Source organism: Zosterops lateralis (assembly GCF_965231275.1).
Source record: "Zosterops lateralis genome assembly, chromosome: 14".
Classification (NCBI taxonomy): domain Eukaryota; kingdom Metazoa; phylum Chordata; class Aves; order Passeriformes; family Zosteropidae; genus Zosterops; species Zosterops lateralis.
In genome coordinates, this window is record NC_139774.1 from 17,776,628 (window position 1) to 17,801,905 (window position 25,278).

The 25,278-nt window shown below is 51.4% G+C and overlaps 1 protein-coding gene across 2 annotated transcripts in view; it reads left to right on the forward strand.

The window, feature by feature from the left end:
• The window catches only part of ARHGAP26 (Rho GTPase activating protein 26), a 101,383-nt gene that overhangs the window by 71,849 nt on the left and 4,256 nt on the right, over positions 1-25,278 (forward strand). The window contains exons 18-21 of one of the 2 annotated variants that reach the window (XM_083871966.1): positions 3,605-3,764; positions 4,878-5,016; positions 9,172-9,325; positions 22,698-25,271. In XM_083871966.1, the coding sequence (XP_083728092.1) occupies positions 3,605-3,764; positions 4,878-5,016; positions 9,172-9,325; positions 22,698-22,716 (472 nt within the window). In that variant the 3' untranslated portion in view covers positions 22,717-25,271. Of the gene's footprint in view, positions 1-3,604; positions 3,765-4,877; positions 5,017-9,171; positions 9,326-22,697; positions 25,272-25,278 lie in introns of those variants that run through there. The other variant, XM_083871965.1, reaches the window with a different exon arrangement.

A 25,278-nucleotide genomic window follows, 5' to 3' on the forward strand; every position in this document is an offset into this window, starting at 1 on the left:
AAATACTCCAGACTTTCCTTTTGTTCCCTTCAGATGTTTTTTTTTTTTTTTGCTCAGAGATTTTGCTCTGAATCAGGAAATATATTTGAACTAATAATGGCACTTTTGGCTGAGGTTCAGCTACACGCATTCTGTATATAAAATACATGTTTATATATAAAATACACACACAGCAGTTTATGCATATATAGAAATACAGCTATAAAATACATGTAGGAAGTCATTCCAGACACGAGAGGCAGGAGTTCTGTGGGAGCAGAGCCAGGAGCCCCTGTGGCACCCACTGGAGCTCTGACCACACTGAAATATTTACTGTTCCTGCTTCCCCTGCACTGAGCCTTGGCTACCAATTACCCCAGATTAAATTGTGTTTGGTCATGGCAGTGATTATACAGTATCCAGGCAACCCCGGGCATAATCTAATTTAACACCCAACATGGATTTACTCTGCTCCTGCTCTCCTTTGTTTTGCTGAAAGGGAGTGAGAAGTGAGCAGTGTCCAGGGACACCCTGGGGGGATGGAGCTCCCCAGGGCTGGGCTGTCCCCAGGGCATGGCAGGGCTCAGTCCCAGTGACACCAGGAGGAGCTGCCAGTGTCCAGCAGAGCTGCTGGGTCAGCACCAAGTGGATCAAATGCTGATGGAGCTGCTGGCTGGTGAGGCTGAGCACAGAATTCCCCCTGGCCAAGGGGCTCTGTGTGTCCCTCACCCCCAGGCTGATCTCCCACTGATCCCTGAGAGATGTGGGAACCACTGTGTGCTGCCAGGAGAAGGATCAGCCCAAAAAAAGTCCCAAAGCCACTGTGAGCCTTGAGCAGGAGTGAAGTGAAGTCTGCACATTCCTCCATTAGTTGTTGCTTTCCCCTGTGCTGGAAATAACTCCTGTGTAAAGTGGGGAGCAGAAAAAGGACCCACAGGAATAAATGACAGTGCAGTTCTCTCAGAGTGCATCAAGGGCCGGAAAGAAACAGCAGGTTAAAAGGAAAATATAGTGACTGCTTGGAAAACTTCTAAAGAGCAGCTCAGGGATGGCACTGACAGTCCCTGCTGAACAGCCTGGGGCATTAAGCCCACTCTGGGCTGAGAGCACCCATCTTTAGAAACTGCAGCGTTATTTCCTAGTACAAAGGATGATGAAGAGCTATAATTTAGAGTAAATTATCCTGTGGGTAATGGATGGGGAATTTGAAGGATGTGAAAAGGTGAATCATGTTTTGGAGCATGGCTGTGGTGACCTGGTACAGGGATGGCTCTTGCTGGAAAAGTACCTGGGGTGCAGAGCAGGAGTTGATGTGCCACTGAGGTTTATTCCAGAAAGGAGCCAGATTGCTGCAGAACAGCTCCCAAACTTCCAGAGGCAAAGTAAAATATCCTGAGGAGGAGTTTGGTGGTGGAGGCAAAGGGCAGCACCCTGTGGGTGAGTGGGCAGTCCTTGGTGGTGCCGTGGGGCCATGTCCTGCCTGGGAAACCATTAATAGCCCAGTCTGAAATAATTAGCAGGACCACGCTCAGCTGCCTCCCTGTAATGAGCTGATGACAGTGCAATTTATTAGAGTGATGTAGGACATGGTAACGGTAATGAGAAATGGAGGCACCTAATTTTGTGCGACTTAGATCAATTCGGTTGTTTTTTTTATAAATGAACATTGTTTTACTAACCACAGAAGATCGTTAAAATTATTATTTTATTAGTGCTTTTGAAAGCCATTTGGGCTGCAGCTGCGTTTTTTCCATATCCAATTAGGAGCGTGTGAAGTGTGTCTGAAATGCAATTTTGCAATGCAAAAATGTCATTGGGATTTGTGAGTGATGTGGCTGGGAGTGGGGGGGTAGGTTTGAATCCCCATGTAAATATTATTTAGTACATATTGGTCCTTATTGGACTTGTTCTGCCTTTCTTGCTGCTCCATGAGGCTGTGACTCCTTAAGGAGAGTTTGTCTCCCCTCCCAGCTTGGCAGTGAGCAGTTTGGTGAGCTCCTGGCTGTGATGAGGATGAGGATGGGGAGAGGCTCTGTGCCCACCCAGGGGTGGCAGTGTGAGCAGCACGTCCCCTCTGCTGAGGTTGTCATCTCTGGGGCAGCCCATCTGCCCCAGCCATTTACTGACAGCGGAGATTTCCCGCAGGCTCTGATCAAATATTCAGAGTTTCCTGGCAGGAGGGGGAGTTACGGGTAAGGGGGAGGTCCTGGCAGCTCCCAGGGGCTTTGCCAGGACCTCCCCACTCTCAGGTTGGATCCCAGGCAGACTCAGTGGAGGGGACAGCTCTGCCTGTTCTTGCCCAGGCAGTGAGTAGGGCTGATGTTGCTGTTGGGGGCAGCTAAACCAGCAGCCCTGAGCCCCCCTTGTGATGAGGCCCCTGTCTGCTGCCTGAGGAGCTGTTTGTAGGGATGAGTTCTTTGCTGGTTCAGGTGGGATTTGGATGGAAAAGGATGGAAAGCATCTTTTCTTTTTAGCCAGCCTGGGCTTGCAGTGTGCTGAAATATGCTGAGCTTGCACACAAATGTCTTGACCTCAAGATCAATGGTAGAAACTCAAGGCAATAAATTTTAGGGTCAGTCCAGCAAGTGAGTGTGAGCCTCACTGTGTGCTGCATTTGTCCAGGGAAATGGGAGAGAAGGTGAAGGAAAAGACACTAAAAACCCCCTCAGGCTACAGCTGGATGAGCACACAGCCTGGAGGCATCACAGTTCCTGGTTGAAGAGGTCAGCAGCAAACCACAAGAAAGGTTCCTGGAGGCAGGGCAGGTCACAGGTGCCATGGATGTGTCTCTGTGTGACTCAGCAGCATCCAGAGCACCTTGTGAGCTCTGTCCAGCCTCAGCCAGGGCTCCCTGCACAGCCCAGCATGGCCAGGGGACACCTGCCTGTGTCCCTGCTGCTGTGTCCCCTTGGGGTGAGCCACAGCAAAGGATGTGTCCCATTTAGGACTTTGCACCTCTAAGACCAGGTGCCAACTGGAGCTGCTCCAGGGTAACCCCTCAAACACCACAACCACATCCTCAGCGTGAGCTGCTTCACTCTGCTGAGCTGCTCTGTGCCCTCTTGTGAACTAAAAGAGATGGAGGTGATGAGGAGGAAGGTTTGGGTGTCCCTGTGCCACGGAGAAGGGAACATGTAGGGCACAGGATCTGGGGGCAAAGCCCCATCGTGGCCTCCCAGCCAGCCTGGCTGGGCCAGATGGGACTGACCTCTGGTGCTGGAATGGCTGGGAAGGAATTGGCCTTTGGAACATATGAGGTCACTCATTGAGCTGGAGAGCGGCGTGTGTCAGAGGTCCAACAATTTGTTTTCAGAAGGGCTTTAAGCATTAATGATTCAAGATGTTTTCCTGGGAGTGGTTTGCAGCATGAGGCTCAGTGGCTGGCCCGGGGTTGAGGTTTTGTGGGATTAGTCAATTCATGGAGGCTGAAAGGTCTCCAGGAGCCCAACAGTTAAATTTGTACTTTTCCACATGGCTGAGCCTTCAAGGAGCTCACCAGGAGCGCGAAAAATGTAAACAGGGTTGTAAGCCTTGTGCCAGCCACGAGGCAGGGAAGGCAGGGAGGGGGTTCCCTGTGGATTAGTTCCATCACCTACTTCATTTTCCTCCTCTTTTTTTTTCCCAGGGTTGCAGATAATCACAAGCAGAACCTGATGACTGTTGCTAATCTGGGTGTGGTGTTTGGGCCGACGCTGCTTCGACCTCAAGAGGAAACGGTCGCTGCCATTATGGACATCAAATTCCAGAACATTGTGATTGAAATTCTAATAGAAAACCATGAGAAGGTAATGGCTTCCCTTGCTTCTTTCACGTCAGTAGTTTATGGAAAGGAGTTGGTCTCTCTTTGCCCATGGCAGCCCCTTCTCTTCCCATGGCTAGTGATATGTGCACCTTGGCTGGCTCCTGCTTTACTGACCAAATCCGGGTTTATCCAAGTATTGGCTTTATCCACAGTGTTGATCCGAATCCTGGTGCATTTGCGTTTGTTGGCCATGGGTGTTGTGGCCTGTCAGTGGAGCAGTGGTGGCTCGGTGGGGCCGAGGTCCTGGCTGTCCCTCCCTGGCTGTATATGCTAAAAAAACCCCATTTTCCTCTACATGCAGCCAGTTCCCTGATTATGATCTTTTGTTAGTCTGGTTTTGATTGGAAAGGAGTAACGGATTTGGGCAGCAAAGGCAGAAGTAGAAAGCAGCTTTGCCCTGGCTGGGAAGGCATCATGGCTCTAAATCCACATCCAGTTCTGTCTTGAGCAGAGAGCTGTGCCAGCCTGGGCTTTTCCTATTGGGAAAGCCTGGCCATGCCAGTTATCTCTCTGGCAGGGGCAGGAGTGGGTTTAATGGATTTTAGCAATGGAGAGAGACTTTGGGAGAGCTGGTCTGGAGGGGTCACTGCCCTTGTCTGAGCCTGGGGGTCCAGAAAAGGAACAATCCACAACCAAATATCAGCAACCGACAAAGCTGCTGCTCTTTGGGTTCGTGCAGTTTTAGAGTTTTTATCCCCTTGAGAAAAATGTGATTAGTCAGTTGTCTGACAGCTGTGGCTGGAAATTGCAAAGACTTTCCCAAGCTGGTGTGCAGCCGTGGGAGCGTGGGCACCGGGGGCACAGGGGGGACACTGCCTGCTCTGTCTGGGCTGCTCATCATCACCTGCACCCCCAAAATCAGCAGAGTGCCAGAGTGTCAGGGCTCTTCACAGCTTGCATTGTGCATCCTGGGTGCAAAAAAAGAGGAATGTGGGTGAAAAAGAGTGGGAATGTGGAATTGAGGAGTCTGTCCCCAAAACGCTGCCCTGTTGTGGGTGCCTGTCTTCCTCAGAGGCCGTGCAGCCCAGGCAGGTGGGCAGCTGTCCTGTTCCACGGGGGTGATGCCAAAGAACAACTTGTTTATTATTTTTACCAGATCTTTAACACGGTGCCAGAGGCGCCGGCGTCGAACTCGCAGCTGCTGCTCTCCCGCAAGAAGAGCACGGAGTCGAAGCCTCCCTCGTGCAGCGAGCGGCCGCTGACGCTCTTCCACACGGCCCAGCCCAACGAGAAGCGTGAGTGCCCTCCCGGCCCTGCAGCTCTGCCCTGACCCTGCCTGACACATTCCCCTGCAGTTTTCCTGCTGTTAGTGGAAGGGATGATTCCATGACAGGGCCAGGCTTCGGTTTCCTCCGCTGTCGCGTTGGTGGGGAGTGGAATCTCTGCTGGCATCCAAGCCCTCACCCGGGGCTCTGAGTGAGGCTGCCTTAGCATGGGATAAAGTGTTGCTGTCCCCTCCCCACCTGATGGGCCCCTGCGTGTCCCCTTCTCATGTTCCTGGGCCCGTCATCGCTGCCATCAGCTGCCAGGACAGGGTGCCACGCCTGTGGCAAGGGCAGCCTCCTGCTGGAGTCCCCACAGGGCGTCCCCTTTTGGGATGCCCTCGGGCACTTTGCCTTTTACAGACAGGAAAACTCGCCCAGGAGGTTCGGCATTTTCCCGAGGATTATGTACCATGGCAGTTCAAAAATGTTGGAGCTCATCTTTCCATTTCTGTCACTAATTGATGCTCCAGATATTTGGGTGAAAGAGCCAAGGCCCCAGCCCCTGCTCGTGGGGTGGCAGAAATGTGTCTGCTCAGGCTGTTGTTTCGTGTTACTGAGTAAACCCAATTCCCAGCTCTGGGGTTCTTCCTGCCCGTCCTGGAGCCAGGCAGCTGCACACAGGGAGCTCTCCCAGTTTGGTAAAAAAGGCAGGAGAGTCTCCTGGTGAGCAGGACAAGCACAAGTGGAGCAGGGGAGGGCTGGGGATATCCAGCTCCCCAGGGTGCACAGAGTGGTCGCTGTGGATTTTGCTGACTCTCAAGACATGTGGCTTTGTGTGATTAGGTTACTGTTAATCACCAGACACTCTCCTTTGGGGCGGGCATCGGAAAGATCCGCGTGGGTTTGAGGAAGCGGCGGCGGCCCCAGAGCGTGCTCTGGAAATGGTGTGGGACGACTCTCAGTGCAGCCTCAAATATCAAAACTTTCAGCCCAGTAATTTATTTGCTGCTAACTAAGCAGTGGCTTGTCAGCTTCAGGCTGCCAGGGCCTCTGTGTGCCATCCTCCCCATGCCTGGGAGAGGAACTCAGCTCCTTTCTTTGTTTATTCCCGTGTGAAGCAACAATTTCTTGGTTTTCCTCCTGACAGTCTATAACCTCCTGTGTCTTTGGGAAGTCACTGCTGTTTTATTTGCCTTCCCTGCTGCACATCACGAGAAATATGTGAGGTTTCCTTTCTTCTTCTTTTCTTCCTCCTTTCCTTTCTCACTGGTCTGGAGACAGACCAAGGCTCTTAAGTCAGGGTGAAGCACAAGGGCTTAGTCAGCAGCTCAAGCCCAGCTGAGCACCACAGAAATTGAAAGTTGAAACTGAAGCTACAAACATTCTAAATGGGAGCAGGGTGCATGTTTTTTTAAGACTGGGAGCAGTTTGACGTGAAAAGGAGTGGAGTGGGACAGTGGATTTTCCATCACTTGAAATCTGTTCATCAAAGTCCAATATCTTTCTAAGATTTTTTCAGTAGCATTCATCATACCAAGCTGTGACTAAGTCAAAAATTATCATGTTCAAGACACAGGGAGCAGATTAGATAATCATGATTAATCTGTGATTATAGTGATTATTTTGTTGTTAAACATTTACATTTTTACCCACATCTGACCCAGGGAGTAGCTCTTGTGACACAAGTGTCACCAGCACAGCAAACACCATTTTGTTCCTTATCAGTTCTTTTGTCATCCCCTCTCTGGTCCCTGGGGTCACTGTCACCAAAGTGCCCTGGATCAGTTATCAGGCACAGCCCTGCCCCAGCACGGTGTTCATGGAGACAGAGGCTCTGATGAGGCTCCAGTGGCTCTGTTTGCCTGATTTCCCACTAGAAATATGAAATTTGGGCAAGGGGTGAAAGGCTCTTCTTCTTTTTTCTGCGTGCTGGAAATTCTCTTGAGCTGATGGGCAGCTCTGCTCTTGTTGCTGTAAGACCAAATTAAATCTTCCAGCAAAGAATGAGCTTTCAAAAACATGAAGCAGAGTTTCAGCCTTTTTAAAAAGGAGGAAATCAAATAAAGCAGGAGTTTCACATTCTGCCATTGCTCTCCCTTCCCCCTGAGCTGAGTCTCAGCTCTGTGGCTCTCGGGGACTCTGAGCTGCTCTTGGCTCGTGGGTGCTGTGGAGATTACAGGGACAATCCACATGAGCTGCCAAGCTTATGGAGCTTATTCCCAGCCTTCAGCCTTGGGCAGGAGATGTTTGCAAATAATGAGCTGGTGTCAGTCCCCTCTGGGGCTCAGGGCAGCTCCTCAGGGCTCAGCACAGGCACTCCCTGCCCTTGGCCACTCTCTACAGGTGGCCTCTCGTGGGCTGCCCAAAACCTGCTCTGGCAGAAGCAGAACCAGAGGGATTTGGGGTTTTTTAGGTCTTTAGACAGCTGGATTTCTTTCTTTTTTTCATCTGCTGGCTATTACATCTGCCTGGCAGTATTTGTGGAGGTCAGTGCTCTGATTTTCTTCACTTTTCTTCACTTTGGCCTCTTTGTCTCCTCCATGGATCATCTTTTTCCTCACATGGTGCTGGTGCACTCTGAGCCCTGAGGGTTCAACTCTCTCAGAGCTGGGGACAGAGAAATGTCTGTGCTGCTTGTTCCCAAGGTGGCTCATTGCAGCTGAAGATTAATGAAATCCAGTTTCAGCATCATCATCACACATCCTTGGCTCATCTCTGGAAGATAAACTCAACCTGGGCTAAACCAAGCCCTGTCCTGCTGCCCTGCAGCTTCTGATTCTGTCCAGGGACCTGGGAAATGCAGCAGCTCCAGAGGAGGAGCAGGACAAGGAGCTTTGGACTCTGCTCTGGGCAGCCACAACCCTTTGGCTGATGTGGCATTTCCCTTTGCAGTGGTGGCAGAGCTGCCCCAACAAGACAACACAACCCTCCTGCCAGGCTGTTTGACAGGCAGTTCCTTTTTGCTGTGTGCTCAGGATTGACCTTTCACACAACCCAGGAGTTCCTCTTGCACTCTATTACCCCTCTTTATAAAATATAAATATAAATATAAATATAAATATAAATATAAATATAAATATAAATATAAATATAAATTAATATGGCACATTCTCACTCAAAAAAATATGGAATTTAAAGGGATTGGGAGCAAGGATTCCCTACCATTACATGCTTTTGGCTTGTAGTTTGACCATGTTATTCTGCACTGGAAAAATAGTTTTGGAGAGAAGTATCCTTGAAGTAGGACTGTGTGTTGTCCAGCTGGTGCCTGTCTTTCAGGAAAGCAGCATCCCAGAATTCTCCCTCTGCCCGGGGCTGCTCTGTGCCCTCAGTGTTGCTAATTGCTTCTCACAACTGCAATTACTGCTCCAATGGCAAAGGCATCTCCTGGAAATGAGTTAATGGGATTTTCGGTGACCCGAGGAGAGGCCCCCGTGCTGTGGTGGCTCTTTGAGAGGCAGGACATTGTCAGTGCCCCACAAACAATGGGGAGGTCTCCCAGGAGTTGGGATGGAGGGAAATGGGAATATTTGAGATGCTCTGGGTGTGTCAGCAGAGCAGTGGCAGCTCCCCCAGAACTGGGGCAGGTCCAGCACATCCCATTCCACATCAGATCCAAAGGCAAACTTCTGCTCCACTGCTGCTCTGCGTTTTGGAGGAGCTGAGCCAAAATAAAATAGAGCAGAGATCCATCCTTTTCCCCTTTCAGAACTGAGCAGGAAGGAGAAACAGTAGTTGGTGCCAAATGTGAGGCTGAAGGAACTTTAGCTGAGTGATCTGCCCTGTTCCTGATCTAAGGTGTTGTCCTACTCTGTCACCCAAACACTCCATCCATCCAGTCACACAAATCCATTCCTGTACATAGCTTACATTTCAAATTCTTTCAGGTTGTGGCATTTTGGACACCTTTGGGAATGTAAAATATTAATACCTTCAGAAAAATGTGTATTTTCATACTAAAAATGGTGTTCATTTAAATGGATTCATTTTTTGGATTTAAACCCAAAAGAGCCAAAGAGTACCTGGTATTTCTTGTGGTTTAATGTGTCTGTAAGTAACTCTGAGCTCTGGGGAGATGCCCCTGTCTGCACTGGCACAGAGTTTCCTGGGGATGCTTCACAGCCATTTGCTCTTCACTTTGTCTGCAGTGGCAGCTGATGATTCTTGGGTTTTGGTGTTTTTTAGAGGAGAACAGGAACAGCATCCTCAACTCCAGCCTGGAATCTGTCATCTCTTCAAATGTAAACAGCTTCCTCAACTCCAACAGCGCTCCCCAGCCCAGCCTCAACTCGAGTGATCTTGAACTAGAAGTAATTAAGCCCAACAGGCCAAATTCCCTGTAAGTACAATGGTAATTAGTGTTTTATAGACTCTCCATCCTTAATCTTTAATCAGAGTTGTTTCTTATTCTCAACCTCAGCAGTTTGCTGAAGAATACAATTTAACATGTTAATTTTTAATGGGCACCAAACACTTCCCCTCCATTTTTAACTGAGACTAAGCAGGGGAATTGGTCACACATCTGCCATGGGTTCCAGCTCTGATGGTTTTGCCCATGTGGAATATTTTTGAGCAGAACTCCCCAGTGCTGCCCGGCCCATCTGGTGATAACTCCAACACGCACAAAGGACTTTTTCTTCTGACTTCAATCCTGTGACTGTTGTCAGTACAGTTGATCTCCGGCCAAATCCACGCTGTCGCTTCTGCTATTGCTTCCTTCATCTGGAAAGTTCAAGGGAAAAAGCAGTGACCTTAGCCATGGCTCCCTGGGGAGGGCAGGGTTATTTCTGCAGTCCCCGAAGCTGCTGTGGTGGAGCCCTCGCGATGGCGGCTCCGCTGGGGGAATTTCCTTCCTGCTGCTCCTGCAGCATTTTCCCACAGAACTCCCCTCCCTGCCATGTGAAGATGTGCTCAGATCTCCAGGAGATGAAGCTCCAGGCACACAGGCACGCCCTGGAGCTTGGTCTGAGGAGATCCTGGGGAGGTGAAGGTGCCCTGTGCATCCCTGGGGTGGGCACTGGGAATGTCACTCCCCTCCCAGAGCACCCCAGTGCAGGGACACCATCCTTCCCACCCCTCCCATGGCCCCAGACACTCCCAGTTCCTCCTCATCCAAAGCAATCCCTGTGCCCTGAGGGCAGGCAGGGGTAGCTGGGTGCCAGTGGGGGCTCAGTGCTGTGGATGTAGTGACACTGTTGGTTGGCTGGGTTGGGATTTGGGTTTGATGTTCATTCCAGCGTTCAGGATGGCACTCCCAGGCAGGAAGGTAAGTGTGGAACAGACACAGGCTTCATCCAGCTTCACCATCTGCTCTGCTTCCTCATCATCATCCTCCTCCTGCCACTAAATAAAGCCTGAGCTGCAGCAGCCCCCCAGCAGCCTCTCCTCAGTGTGCCCAGCCCTGTGCTGTGCCTGCCCCGTGGGGATCTTCCCCAGCAGGAGAGCCCTGGAGGCAGGACACACCACCCAAAGGTAGGACAACCTCCAAAATAAGGCTGTGCTTTACATACAGAGTAAAGATGCTTCTCTCTCTCATGCCTGGTTGAAGCTTTGGAATCAGTCACATCCTATTCCCCCAACAGGATGATTTTAGTTTATCTTTCAAAGGGGAAATGGTGTGTCTTGTCACAGAATGAGGTTTGGGACCTTACAAGGATTGGTTGCCAAATTCGCAGCTTTTCAGATTCCAACAGTTGCCTTTTCCTAATGATTTATTTCTCAGCAGAAGTTCCAAAGGAATTGAGCAGAATAACCCAGTTAAAGCTGTGTGAGGCTCTGGGGAGCGGAGGCACCGTGCTGTTCCCGTGGGATTAGGTGAGCAGGCTGGCACTGAACCAGGTGCTTGTGCCAGTTACAGAGCCTTTAGTTCTGTGAGTGGAGCAGGGCTGAGCAGGGCAGCTCGTGCCTCTGACAGTGCTGGTGCCATTTGGTGCTTTTCCACAAGTCCAGTGATTATGAGATAATTCCTGCACATGCAGGAACATATGGGGTTTTGCTCTGTGTTGAGCTAAAGGTTGAAATATGAATCTTAAGAGGGGTTAATAGCACAGGGCAGATATTCTCTGTGACCCCAAATATTTAAATTAAATGTCTTTAATCCAATCTCTCAGTGAGAAGTGAAGCATCTAACTTGATTTTATTCTGTCTAAATGTGTGTGGATGTCACTCCCCCTGCTTGCTTGTGTTTTTGAGAGCTCCATGGGGTTCTGCCCTCGGTGGGGCTGGGTTTGCAGTGTGAGGATGAGGAGGGTGACAGGGCTGCCAGCAGTGGGTCTGTCCCCAGCCCTGCCCTGCAGGCTGGCCCAGGGCAGGGTGTGTGAATGGTGCCAGTGTCCGGCCGCTCCGCGGGGCTGCCCAAATAATGTCCCATAAAGACACTTCTGTTTGTCCAGGCAGCTGAGAAATGTGGGCTCTGCCTGGGGCAGCCACGCTCTCTGCCCAGGGCTGGGGCAGCTCCTACTGCCCTGCCAGGGGTTCTGGGGCTGCCCTGGAATTACCAGTCAGCATCTGTGGCCATGGGGAGGGGCAGGAGGAGCCTTGGGGTTTGTGCTCCTTCAGACACTGCCAAATCCTCTGTTGGCCCTGTGACACCTATCCCTGAGTTCTGCTTCAGCAGTTTGGGTTTTTTTCTGCTGTTCTTCACAGTTTTGTGTAATTTTTAGCTGTGGAGCAGGGCTGTTGTGCTGGGAGCTGTTCAGGAGGGGCTGTCAGTGCATTGGGGGCTGAGCTGGGAGCCTGTGCTCACCCAAACTGGGGAGCTGCAGGGAAAGGAGCTGGGTCATTCTGATGTTCTTCATTCCTACTAAGGAGTCTCACTGATATTCCTGTGGAAATAACTCCTGTGGATTTCAGAGGGAGAGCAATCGTTGCAGGCCTGGGGTGTTTCTTGTGTCCCATTTGTGGCCGTGAGCACCAACGTGTCCGAGGTGGCCTTTAAACGTGCCAGCTGTAAATTGTGAGCACCATCTGTGAAACGAGAGATGTTTGTTTGAGCTTCTGTTTACAAAAGCCCTTGGCTCCCTGCTAAATGCTCGTGTATCCCCCAGGTCTGCTGTGCCAGGAGCTGTGCCAGTTCCTAAATCCCCCTTGTGAGTGAGTGTCACATCCTCCCAAACTCTGCTGCAGCAGTGCCTGTGCTGGGCTGAGGTTCCTCACTTGGTGCTGGTCCCCCTGTCCCCCTCCCCAGGGAAATGGGCTCTTATCTGCTTTCCCTGGAGCACAGTGCAGAGTCTCCAGTGCAGAGGGAAATTATTTTGCTGCAAGGCTCAGGCTTTTCCTTCCCAGCCACCAATGGGGCTTTTACGATGGGAATGAATTTATTTATTAGGGCTGGGTTTATTTTTATGGAAAAACTGCTCTGGGCAGGAGTTGTACTGGGTGAGTCAGCAGAGCTGCTGTCCCGTGCCAGGAGCTGTCACTGCCCCAGCACTGGGGCCACCAAACTCTGGGCAGGGATTTGTGTCCAGAGCAGGGTTTCTGTGTCCCAGCAGGTTTCTGTGTCCTGTTTGTGTGTCCTGCTGGGTGTCTTCGTGCTGCCCCTGCAGACAGCATTTCCTTAGAAAGCAGCCAGGCATGGAGCAGAAAGCAGTGAGTTCCAGCAGAGATGTGTTCTTCAGCTGGGGCAGGGCAAGGACGAGGGAATGGCTTCATACTGATAGGGATATTGGGGAGGAATTGATTTGGATATTGAGGAGGAATTGTGCCCTGGCAGAGTGGGCAGACAAGCTGTGGTTCCCCTGTCCCCTGGCAGTGCCCAAGGCCAGGCTGGACATTGGGGCTTGGAGCAGCCTGGGACAGTGGGAGGTGTCCCAGCCATGGCTGGGGTGGCACTGGCTGGTTCCAGCCAAGGAAATACAACCAGTTTCACACCCTCCCCATGTTCATCCCTCCCTCCAGGCCTGGATGTTCCCAGTGCTGGTGCCCATCCTCACCCCCAGGCCCAGGGCACTGGTGGATGGGGCCATGGCCAGGCTGAGCCCCCACACTGCCAGCCCTGCCCCTCCTTCACCCCAGGGACTTGGCATTTAGGGAAATAATAACCTTGGGAAACACAGATTTAGTTAGTACACGTCTATTTGCATTTAATTTCATTTTCTCACTGACCAAGTATGGCTATTTCTTGCCCTCTGTGGGTATGGAAAGAAATGAGGAGCAGATCTAAGGTCCAGTGGTCATGAAAAAATAACCCAGTTACTCCAAGGAAGAGTAGTTATTCCCACATAAATAAATCTTCATTAGGCATCCCAGTTAAAATTGAACATTTCTCTTTCCGTGCTTGAAAATGAAAGAAATTTCAAAAATCACTGTCTCCATCAGAGACTTCTGTAAGTGGCTGGGAGGGAGCTGTGGGACAGGAGACACAGAGCCATGGGACTGGGGTGATGCTGCACCTTCCTCTCATTGCTCTGAAGGCCCTCACCATCCCAAATCCAAGTGCAGCATCCCAGAGCCATGGAACCAACAACTGCTTTGGTTTGAAATGACCTTCAAGCTCCTCTATCCCATGGGCAGGGACAACTTCCACTATCCCAGGTTACTCCAAGCCCTGTCCAGCCTGGCCTTGGGCACTGCCAGGGATGGGGCAATGGATCAAACAGGAGAGGGTAGGATTCCTTTTGGAAAAATGATCCCTTAAAAATGCAGGTAAACTTTGACAATGATCAGCTGGGACACAGGAAAGCAAAAACAGGTGAGGTGGAGCAAACAGACCTTTCAGTGCTGCTGGTTTTTCTCCTGGGGAGCTGCAGGAGAGCCCAGCTGTGCCTGCTGTGCTGTGCCTGCCCATCTGTCCCCATCCAGAGGGGCTGTGCTGAGCCAGGAATGAGTCCTTGCCCTGCCTGACCTCCAGTTCCTCTCCCTGTGCTCCCAGGCCCGTGTTCTGCTGAGCTTTCACGGCTCTCTGCTCCACGGCTCCTGTTGTTTATATTCCTGAAGAATAGTGGCAATTAGAGGTGCAGAGGCACAGGAGCAGGTCCCACCCTCATCCTGCCTTCCCGGCAGCCACTTTGGGAATGTCCCTCAGAAATGGCATCTCTGGGACTTCTGTTTAAGAGATTTGCTCATAAATCAAGTGCTGCTGTCCCTGGGGAACCTGGATTCTCACCCGCTCTCCTCCCACCCTGATACTCAGCCCCACTTTAATTTGGAAAAAGGCCAGGAAAATGCAACTGGTGTTTTGTTTTTTGCAGTGTGTCACTATAAAAACAGTGACTTGTGCTCAGAGGAGTCCAAATCAGGAGGAATTTCTCTGTGGAAAGCGTGGCCAGGCCTTGGCAGGGGCTGCCCAGGGAGGTTTGCAGTGCCCGTCCCTGGAGGTGGCACTGAGTGCTCTGGGCTGGGGACAAGGTGGGGATCAGGCACAGCTGGGACTTGATGCTCTTGGAGATAATTTCCAGCCTGAATGGCTCTGGGATTGATTCTGTGTGCTCCTCCTGGGTGGTGCCCAGGGGATGGGGCTGCTCCAGAGGTTCCCATCTTGCGCTGGACTCCAAAGGCCCTGAGTGGTTCTCACTGTAGCAAAGACGTTTCTATTTCACTCTAATTTCATTTTCTGGTTCTCTGTTCACACGAAAAGCAAACCCTGTGCTCGGCTCAGGGGCTCTGCCATGGCCGGAGCTGCCTGGTGCATTTGGGGTGGGGAACGTGGGACTGTGAGGAAATAGGAACTTGATTAATTGCGAGGCTTCGGGCAAAACAAAGCTGTTTCTTCTTCCTTCCAGTGCATTGTGGCCGCCTGGCCGGGAGCCACCATGGCCCCAGAGCGAGCCAAGAGCTGGGAGAGGCGTGTTGGGGCCAGCAGAGCAGGGCTGGGGCTCCCTGGGGACCCTCCTCTGCTGCTGTGTCCCCTGCTGCCCTTCCTTGGGGGCATTGACCCCCCAGCACCCCCTGGGTGGCTGCAGGGAGCCCCAGCTGGGAACTGGGGATTGTCTCCCTCCATCCTGCTCCCTGCAGCCACTCCAAGCTCAGCCCAGAGCCCAAAACTCTGGTCTTCTGCCTGATGTGGGTTTGGATGGCCAAGGCCAGCCCCGAGGGGCGGATCTTGGGGCCGCCAAACAATAAATGGCATTTTTGGGGGATTAGGTAAAATCTTGTAATCAGAACAGCCTTATCTAGATTGCTCTTCAAGAGGAGCAGAGCAGTTCCCAGCTGTGTCCTAGGCTGGGACAGGAGCTTTGACACCCCAATTCCTGTGGTTCCAGCAGGGTGGGATGGCTGGAGCTGCTGCAGGAGGTGCCCTGGGTGGTCCCCAAGCCTGGATCCTCAATCCAGACTTTTCCTGCCTGAAGTTTTGCCTTCCAGGCAGGGTCAGGGTACTTGATTATTTCATCTCCCTTACCTCCTCGTGTGGCTGCTCAGGGTTGGCACTTTCTGTGCCTCAGACAGGGTTGGTTTGTGCTCAGGAGGAGCAGAGGTTGCTGCCAGGTTAGAACAGAACCCGCCTCTCTCCCAGTCCTCTCACTTGAGAAAAAAATCTCCTAAAATTCCCAGTCTGCTGCTTGGCCCATTCCAGATGACATAACATCCAAACTATCTCATGACTTATTTATTTTTTTTTGGTGCAGACTGTTGTGAGGGTGTCTGTGTATTTGTTTCTTTTAGAGCAGTTTTAGCTTGGGAGTCCTGGATCATGCCTGTGGTGAGAAAGCTCCATAAACCAGAGTGATTCAGGGCTCTGGCAAACGTCCTCAAACCTGGCTCATGGAAAACACAGGCAGCAAACTCAGTAGACTCCACAGATAAATATACTTGAGGCTTAGTTGCTGATGGCCATATAATCTTTAAATTTGTATCTCTCTCTCTATATATATATACATGTATATATACAGATTTCATATAGAAGGTTGAACTTTATGATCTTGGAGGTCTTTTCCAACCTTAATGATTCAATGATTTCTTTCCCTTGTGTGTAAATAATCCAGGATTTATTTTCTAAGCATCTGTGTCCTTGATGAGGTATTTTAAGATGTGTGGAAAAGAGCAGTGCTGGTGGCCACAGGAGCAGGGCTTGGTTTGGGGACAAATTCCCATTGGAGGTGGGATGTTTTGGGGGTATTTGGGTAAGAAAAGCCCCCAGCAGTAGGACCCTGCCTGCCCCAGCATCTCTGTGTGCTGCCCTGAGCTCACAGGAGGAAAAGGTGGGATCTGTTTTCCTGCTCTGTGGGCTTTCCACGGGCCCTGGAGCTTGGCACAACAACTGTGCAAAGGTTCAGCTCCTTCTCTTTCCAGTCAGCTCTCGGTCTAGAAACTTTCCACAAATTGAACTTGAAAATGGAGCCAAATACTCTCATAAAACAAATCTCCAGCCCTGTGGCCAGCCCCGTGTGACCCAGTGGTCATATATCAAAATATTTTCTCCCAGCTCATCCATTCAAACAAAGGTGATTTGTCAGGCTGGGAGCATCACTCCTGCCCCAGCAGGAATTGGGGCTGCCTCTGAACCCTCTGCCTTGTCCTGGCCATGGCTGTGCTGCAGATGGACAGATGGACAGGCAGATGGACAGACAAACGGCCTCTTCAGAGGCTCCACACTCCAGGCCACCCCACAGCTCCTGCAGCCTCGACTCCCACCATCCACAGCTCTTCCCCCAGTGCTGCCCCTCAGGAGGCTCCTCAGATGTTTCAGCCTTTGAAGAGAGCACTGTTCTATTTGGGTGGTGCTCTGAGAACATCTAAGGCTGAATTAATTTAGATTTCCTTGCTAAGGCTTCTAAAAAAGCACCTTAAACTTCAGCAGCACACGATGTTTAAGAGGCAGCTTTCTGGAAAACCTTGGGAAAAAAAAAAATAAAAAAAAAAAAAGAGAGATCTTGCACTCCATTGCTTTGCTAATTCCTGTAATTAGTGTGGAGATCGCTGCATAGCAGCATCTTCTTCAAAGAAACTGCCTCAAACAAATATTGGCTAGTGGAAATTTTACTTTCAAATGGAGCAGGGTTTGAAATCCATCCCAGTCGCTGTGGGGGATGGATGGATGAATGGATGGATGGATGGATGGATGGATGGATGCAGGAATCAAAGATGCTCCACCAAAGCTTTCCCTGGGGCAGTCACAGGCACTCTGTGTGTGCTCAGCTGTGGAGCTCAGGAGCATCATCCTGCTGCCCAGGCATCTCTTCTTCTCTTTCTCCTTTCCCTGTCTGCCTTTTCCCCCCTTTGATTTTGGGGTCCTGGGGTGTTCTGCCTGCTCAGCCCCCAGTTCCAGCCCCTCTCCCAGTCGGTGTCCGAATTTCCTTTGGGCACAATCTCAAGTGTGAGCCCGGCCAAACCTTTCATTGAGCCTGCTGAAAGCAAAAACGACGGTACATTGGGTCTTCCTGCCACCTATAAATGTCACCTCCAGATGAAATACGGCAAAGAAACAGCCGAGTGCGTTCTTTGGTTCCTCTTTTTTTGCAGGGAGATCAAATTCAAACCCAGGGACGTAGCCCAGCCTCTTGCTTGTAAAAGTCTTTTGACGGCTCTGGGAGTGTTTTTGGGCTCCAGGCACAGCAAGCCAGCCCTGGGAGTGCTGAAACCAGCCCTGGGAGTGCTGAAAGCATCACAGAGCTCCCCCATGGCCCTGGGGATGTGAGTGGGGTTCAGATGGGGACCCCCATCCCTCCCTATCCCATTTCCCAGCTAAAGGCTGACAATTCCCCCCCAAAGCACCGCGGGGAACAGGGCTGCACATCGTGTCTCCTCTGAAAGGAGATCCTGGTGTCTAATTAATCTCCTGGATGAGCTGGGGCTGTCAGGGCAGCGCTTTCCCCTCACCTGGGGGTAACCCAATCCCTTGGTGGCTGTGCAGACTCTGGTGACAGGGCAGTGCTAAGCCAGGACATTGTCAGCAGCCCCAGGGCTGGCACTGAGCCCCCCAGTGAGGGATCCTGCAGGGAAGGTGTCCTGCCTGGCCAGGGGGAAGGGAATTGCTGGGAGAAAGGAGGACTGAGCCATCTTTTGGTGTTTTCTGCACTCAAAAACATGAGTGGCAGCAGCTGTGTCACCCCTGGGGCTGGGGAAATTCCCTCAGACTGGGCTGAGCTCAGGGGGAGAGTGGGGAGAGGGAAGAGAGGTCAGGGATGGGAATGTTCCCTGCTCCAGACAGTGCCCAGGGCTCACACTGCAGACCCTGGGGGAGCCCGAGGAGCAGGGGGAGTTTATCCCCTTCTTTGGCCACAAACATGCTCTGGAGCTGGGCTGGGAGGGCTGGGGCTGCTCCTGGAGAGGAGAAGGCTCAGGGACAGCTCAGAGCCAAAAGGAGAATTGGAGAAGGACTTTGGACAAAGGTCTGGAGTGACAATGGGGATGGCTTCCCACTGCCTAGAGCCAGGGTTAGGTGGGATAGAGGGAAGAAATCCTTCCCTGGATGGATGGTGAGAGTGCCCAGAGCAGCTGTGGGATCCCAGGCCAGGCTGGACACTGGGGCTTGGAGCAGCCTGGGACAGGGGAAGGTGTCTCTGCCCATGGCTGGGGTGGCACTGGATGAGCTTTAAGGTCCCTTCCAGCCCCTGCTCGAGCAGGAGGTTGGGTTGGGTTGGGTTGGGTTGAAGTGCTGGGTGGGCAGCACAGCAGTGGGTGCAGCACAGGGGAGATTTGGGAAAACACCAGAAATAAGAAGTGGAAAAATACCCAACCAGTAAAAAAGTGAATTGACTGTATTAATCTTTGCTGTATTTGGTTACTGGGAAGGGTGTTCTCCAAGGTTACATGTCCAGCTTGATGGCAGGGAGAGGAGCTGAGGCTGGGCCAGTAAAGGGGGAGGGTTGTGGTGCTCACACCTCCCAGCTGGGCTGCACAGGGAGGGGCTGTGGGGCTGCAGGAGGAGAGTTCTGCTGCTTAGACCTGCTCAGGCAAAAATGTTATTGCAAAGTTTGATGGTTTTAAGTGAAAAAAAAAAAAAAAAAGATGAAAAAAGAAAGAGCAGAGCTAATGTGGCGTTTCTTTTGATAAAGATGATCGAGTTGGAGTGTTTCAGTGTTGTGGTCTTTGGGGTTTGCAGTGAAATGCTCTGATCAGCTCTCCTAACTGAGAGTGTTTGCAGAATGCTGCAGAGCAAAGCAGCACCAGGCCAAATGGACAAAATGAAATCAGGGAAACCAGGAAAACGCAGAAAATTATTATGCAGTGGCTTTCCTCATCCATTTGTTCCTAAATCACCTTCTCAGGCCCAAGCAATCCCCACTGTTTTTCCCACTGTGTGTGCCCTCCGTGGGCAGTGCTGGCTCCTCGTGCTGCAGGGAGGAGATTTACATGCTCAAAAATGAGAGTTGATGAGGCTCAAAGAAACTGTCTTTGTTTTCTGTTGGGATCTGAGCCTGGAAGTGGCCTCCTGTCAAGTTGTGTGGGGAATATTCCTTAGCCAGGAATGAATTTTTTACGGTGGGGAATGACTGTTCTGCTCATTTCTAGAAATTGCTTAAAATGTGAAAAGAACCTCTCTCTCCCTTTGGAGAGCTGACAGTGCCAGCTCGTGGGGGGACTCCCAAAATCTGTGCCCTCCTGGGGTGGGGGCAGAGCACTGTTTTCCTCTGGGACATCCCCCATTGCCTTTCTTGGGCCATCCTGATGTCTCTCCTGGCTCCCTGCAGCAGAACAGCTCTGCCAGCCCAGGAGGGGAGATAAGGACCAAATGCCCTCCCTCTGCACCCAAAGCCAGGCTCCCAGGGCAGTGGGGCAGCACAGGGTGGCTGCTGCTGCAGGGCTGGACCCACCCGAGCCTTGGGCAGGGGTCAGGGCTGTCCTGCCCCAGCTGGCAGCAAGGACAGTTCTGTGTCCCTCAGCTCCCCTGCAGCTCCCAAAAGGAGGTCACAGAGCTCAGGTGGAGCTGCCTGTGGCTGGCAGAGGCTGCCCGGGGCACAGGATGTGTTTAGCTCAAATATTTGATCCTCCCAAACCCCCCACGGCTGAGCTGGGAGCTGTGATCCCACAGGGACTTTAATTTCCTTCGTTTTCTGAGGATCCCATGTGGTTGTTGGGGTGGCAGATGGGAGAGTTTTCTTTTCAGGGGGATGTAAGATAGCAGTGCATTGAATGCCAGAGAGGAGTGAGATTTCTGGAGGGCTGTTGAGTTGTGCTTAATTGCAAACAGAATTTGTTGGTGACTAATGTCCCCAGCCTTGCAGCATTATCTCATGGTAGAAGCTGTGGCACGATGGAGAAGCCATGACTAAGACACTGGCTCCTGATTTACCAACACTTCCCTCCTAAACTGCCAGTTTTGGCTCCCTGCTGCCACATTACAACTTTTCTATTAATAATTAAGAGCTTTAACACAGTTTGAAAGCACTCGGTTCAGCAGCAAACCCTCCAGCCTCATTCTGAGTCTGCTGAGAGCCTTTTGAGCAGGGAGGAAGAGGGAGGGGGGGTATTGATAGAGCAGAAAATGCAACTGCTGAGCAAAAGGTGGAGTGAGATATTGGGCAGGAATTATTCCCTGTGAGGATGGGGAAGCCTTGGCATGGGGTACCCAGAGAAGTTGTGGCTGGCCCTGGATCCCTGGAAGAGTCCAAGACCAGGCTGGATGGGGCTTGGGGCACCCTGAGACAGTGGGAGGTGTCCCTGCCATGGCAGGGGTGGCACTGGGTGGGATTTAAGGCCCTTTCCAGTCCCAGCCCTTCTGTGACCCCGTGTCCTGTCCAGGTTGGTTTGTGTGGACCCTCCATCTCCCCCTGCCTGTCCCAGTGCTGGGGCCATGTGAGAGCAGTCACTGCTGGCTCTGTGGCTTGCTGGTGATACTGGGAATTCTCAGTTTTAAACAAATCATGCAGCTGTTACTGATAATGCTGTTCCCTGTTAAGATGTCACGATGTCACCCGGAGCTCACCTGGCGGGAGGACACCTGTGCTGGCACCAGGCTGCTCCTGCAGCTTCCTTCCTGCAGCGCTTGCTCATGCTGAGAACTCACCCACTGCTGACTCTCTGCTCACTCCCTCACTGTCTCCAGCCTTTGCAGCAGGCTCTGAGCTCCGTGCCAGAATTCTGTTACCAAAGCAGGCCTGTCATCTCCTCCCTCTGCACCATCGAGCACCATCCGTCTGCGCTGGGAACGTGGGACAGCAGCTCCAGCCCTCCTCCCCAGAGTCAGACCTCAGCCCGGGCTCTCTCATTCAACTGGAAAAAGCTTTTAGATGGTTTATGAAATGACTAAAGCAGGGAAATATTCCCACACGTGGGAAATCAGCCAAGCAGCCAAGTGACAAGACAAACCCATGTGCTGGGTGTCATCAGGATTACAGAGGGACACGTCCGTGTTGTTGGGAAGAAGAGCCTGAAATCTGTGCTGATGGAGATGAGAAACTGGTAAATGGAAATGTGGGGAAGGTCTGTACTGAAGAATTTGAGATTTTTTTGGACCAGTTTAGTCAAGTGATGCTGACCACAGGCCATTTTAGCTGCTTATTTCTTTAAACGTGTCATTTTTTTCTGCCCAAACGAGCTTGCAGCAACATTACTCCTGAGAGAGCAACACTGCAGAGAGCTTAACATCATTTTTCTTGCATGTAAAGCACCAAGCACAGGAAGAGCCCTGCCAGACTGGAGCCCTGTGGGCTGGTCAGGTCTGGGGTGGTGCTGCCAGTGCCCAGGAGCTGCTTCCTAGAGCCCATCCATCACTCCAAGCTTTGCTAGGACCTGCTGCTTGAGCTCCGTGAGCTTCCCCAACCCAGGCTGCCTCCCATTTCATTGAGGCAACAGAGCCATGGCTGCTGGTGAGCTGCACTTTTGTCCTTGTTTCGGCAGAGCTGAAGTGCTCTGGCATTACATAAAGCTGTAATTGTCTTTTTTTTCTTGTTACCTTTGAGAAGAACCTGATGTTCTGCAGCTAGGAATAGATCAGGGAGCAAAGGGCCGGGTGGTCCTTGATGTGTTTTGCTGCAGTCAGGTACTGATCATGTCAGAGTGGGAATATTGTTGTTTGTTCTTGAGGTGATTTCATGAAAGGGCTGGAATGCATCAGTGGGCTCTGCCCATCCATGGCTGGGAGATGTGCCGTGGCAGAAATAGCCCCGAGTTCCACAAAAAAATAAACAAGTTGTAAACATGTTTGAAGTGGAGCCGATGTCCTCTCGGCCAGGAGAACAAAGCAGCAGGAGTTGTCTGAGAGGAGACCTGCAGAGAGGGGCTCTGAGAGCTGCACACGCCTCAGGGGCTGAGCTGGGTGAGGAGAGCCAGAGGCAGCCTGGGCACGGGAAAAGGAATGAAAGAGGCAGGTTAGGAGAAGAGATCACACAAAAAAAATTTTTTTAGCTCCAGCAACTCCAGCAGAGTCTTGAAACAAGAGTTTCTGCCTTTTTTTTTTTTTTTTTTTTTCACGTGTTTGGGCAGCAAACTGAACATCTGCATGGGAAAGGCAGCGTGTGCAGCCGACACGGGAGGCAGGGAGGAGGATTTGGCTCCTAAATTCGTTTCCAAGTGCTGTGTTTGCTGGAAGAGTGGGATTGCTGGAGGGACACATGGAGTGGAAGGTGCAGGTGGCCCTGCCCATGCCCAGCAGTGCTCCCTCCCTGTGCAATCTCAGCTGCTGCTTCCAAGGTGCAGCTGGACCAGCAGGAAGGGCAAGAGCCTCAGGATACCTTGGGCCACAGACTCGTGGAGTTCCTCCTGCTGCTTCTGCTGGGGAAAGGTCCATTCTCACTTTGGAAGACTCTAATTTGAGCCATTTCTCTTTTTCCTGCTTCTGATGGTTTTGGTTCTTAGCAATTTTCTCTGTTTTGTTTCCACTGTGCACCCAACAGGAAGAGCCCTCCCGAGTAAGAAGAAGGAAAAAAAACCATCCAGCTGACACTTGCTGCCTGCAGGCAGCAGCCAGAACTTCCCCCCAGCCTCTCACCACCTCTGCTCTTTTTGTGAGAAACAAAAGGAATTGGATCCTACAAGAAAACTGTTTTCTGAAACGCCAGAGACCTCGGGATAGCCCGTTCCCTCATGGGCACTGACACCTCCAGCAAGGCAGGACTCGGGTCTGGCACTCACATAAGCTCAGGAGGGTGATACTCCAGCAGCAGCATGAAAATAAATACCTGTATTCCATGGGAGGGAGGTGAACCCTCCATACCCATCACAGCCCACGGTCTGTCAGTGCTGGGGAGCAGCTCAGATGGGTCCTGAGCTACCCATGGGTTCTGCTTGAGGAAATGTTCTGGAAGGACTTGGGGAGCAGCTCAGTCACCACAGGACCATGCTGATCTCCTTTGCTGGGCACAGAGTGTTTCCTGTGCCACCAAGGATCCAAAGACACACCAAAATCCTGCTCTAAATTAGTGATAACTTCTTAGGCAGAGGCTGGCCCGAGAGGTGGCTCTTTCAGGCTTTTTTCCCTGATAACTCTGAGAATCCTGCTGGTTGCATTCCCTGCTGTCATGAGCAGAGCAGGCTGGCAGTTGTGGAGCGATGACAGAGCGACGCGAGGAGCAATGAGAGCTGCATTCTTCTGACGTGATTTCATCTCAAAAAGTGCAGTAGCAATTTCCAGCCCTGGAGCCTTGTGCCATTGGATTTTCATTGCTTTGTGCAGTGGAGAGGACCAGGGTCAGTGGCCACTCCAATGCCGGCACACCCAGTGCCATGTCCCAGTGGCCATCCCAGTGCTGGCACACCCAGTGCCATGTCCCAGTGGTCACCTCATCCCTGGCACACCCAGCGCCATGTCCCAGTGGCCATCCCAGTGCTGGCACACCCAGTGCCATGTCCCAGTGGTCACCTCATCCCTGGCACACCCAGTGCCATGTGTTGGTGGCCACCCTCTGCAGGACAGGCTCAGCCACATTTTGGTCCCCAGCCCCTCCATGTCCCACCTTGGCCAGGCTTCTCTTGGGGAAGGGAATTGCTAGACCATCTCTTTGAAACAACTTATACTCAGAGGGTTCATTTGGACACATTGGGTTGACTTGGTGACCTTGGTAGCAGCTCCTGTTTGGGCGTGGGAATAGATGGAGTATCTGGTAAGTACCAATGGCTGTCAGGTTTGGTAAAGACTATGGAAAACTCATTTTTCAAAGGATGGATGGTTTTGATGATAGAAATGCTAAAGGATTGTTTTTAAATGGTGATGACTATTAGCAGAGCGTTTTGAGGGTCTTGTTGGTAGCCTGCCTGATGACATTCCCTGTTCTCCAGCCTCTGGTGAAGTCATTCACTGCTGTATCCCATTTCTCTACGTGTGTAATCTTCTGACATAATAAAGGTGTTGCCTGTAATTTCAGAGGGAATTAATCAGTGTCTGTTGAATCCAGTGACACAGCTTCTGCAAGGAGTCCAGCCAAGAGTTTGGCCTTAAGCAGAGATGGTCCAATTTCCAAGGGGAAAACATCCATGTCATAAATATCCCCTGTGGTGGCACCAGAGGACACTGGGGAAGGTTAAACGCTGGTCTGAGCTCCTGTAGGGGTGAGATTCTCAACATATTCTGGAGCCACCATTCCCTCAATCCCTTCCCTCTACTCCAGAAGGTCCCAGCTGAGGGATAAGAACACCCTGGGGGTTGTTCCCTGTCCCCACCTCAGCACAGACCTGTGTGATCAGAGCTACTGTCCTTCTCTCAAGGAAAAAAACATAAGTCATGAGGCTTTTACAAAACTTCTTGTTTTTACAGAGGCATTTGCAGTGTGGAGAGGGATTTCTGGTGTTTGATCAGGGATGGAGTTTCTAATCTGAACTGGATAGGGATTGCCAGTGAGTTGCTCAGCAGAGAAGCAGTAAATGGATCAAGAGTCAAACTGGTATTTTAGTGCTGTAATTGCTTTTTGGTGAATCTTAGAATGACCTGAATCAAACAGTTTGGAAGGACCCAAAACCTTCTGTGTGCAATTACCAGTTCAGTAACTGTGTTCAGCTCCAGTTGGCTTCAGGAATCAGCACAAGGGGGAAAAGGGGATGTCAAACATGGAAAACAAAATCAATGACATTTTTATACGCTGAATGTACGAGCGCCACAAGTGACAGACAGAGGGGGGTGGAGGCTGCTCACAGGCATCATTAACATCCAGAAATACCAGCAGCTATTTCTGGGAGCCCTGGAGGAGCACGAGGCAGGTAAGTGGCCGTGCTGCCAGCACAGACCCTGGGCACACAGAGGGTGCCAGGTGCCACGGATGGGGCAATGGAGGGAGGGTGTTAATTGGAAGATCCATCTCTTGTTGTCCAGACAAATGCAGATCCAGCCTTGAAACACTTCCCAAGGCCTTGGCACTTCATTTCCTGGCTGTGTCTCATGCTGGGAATATTCCCAAGGCACTCGCTATCGTCGGCTGTCGTCTCCGTGTCTCTGGGTTGCTGTTTGTTGCTGTGGTTGCACGTTGATAAGGTCTCTGGTTATGT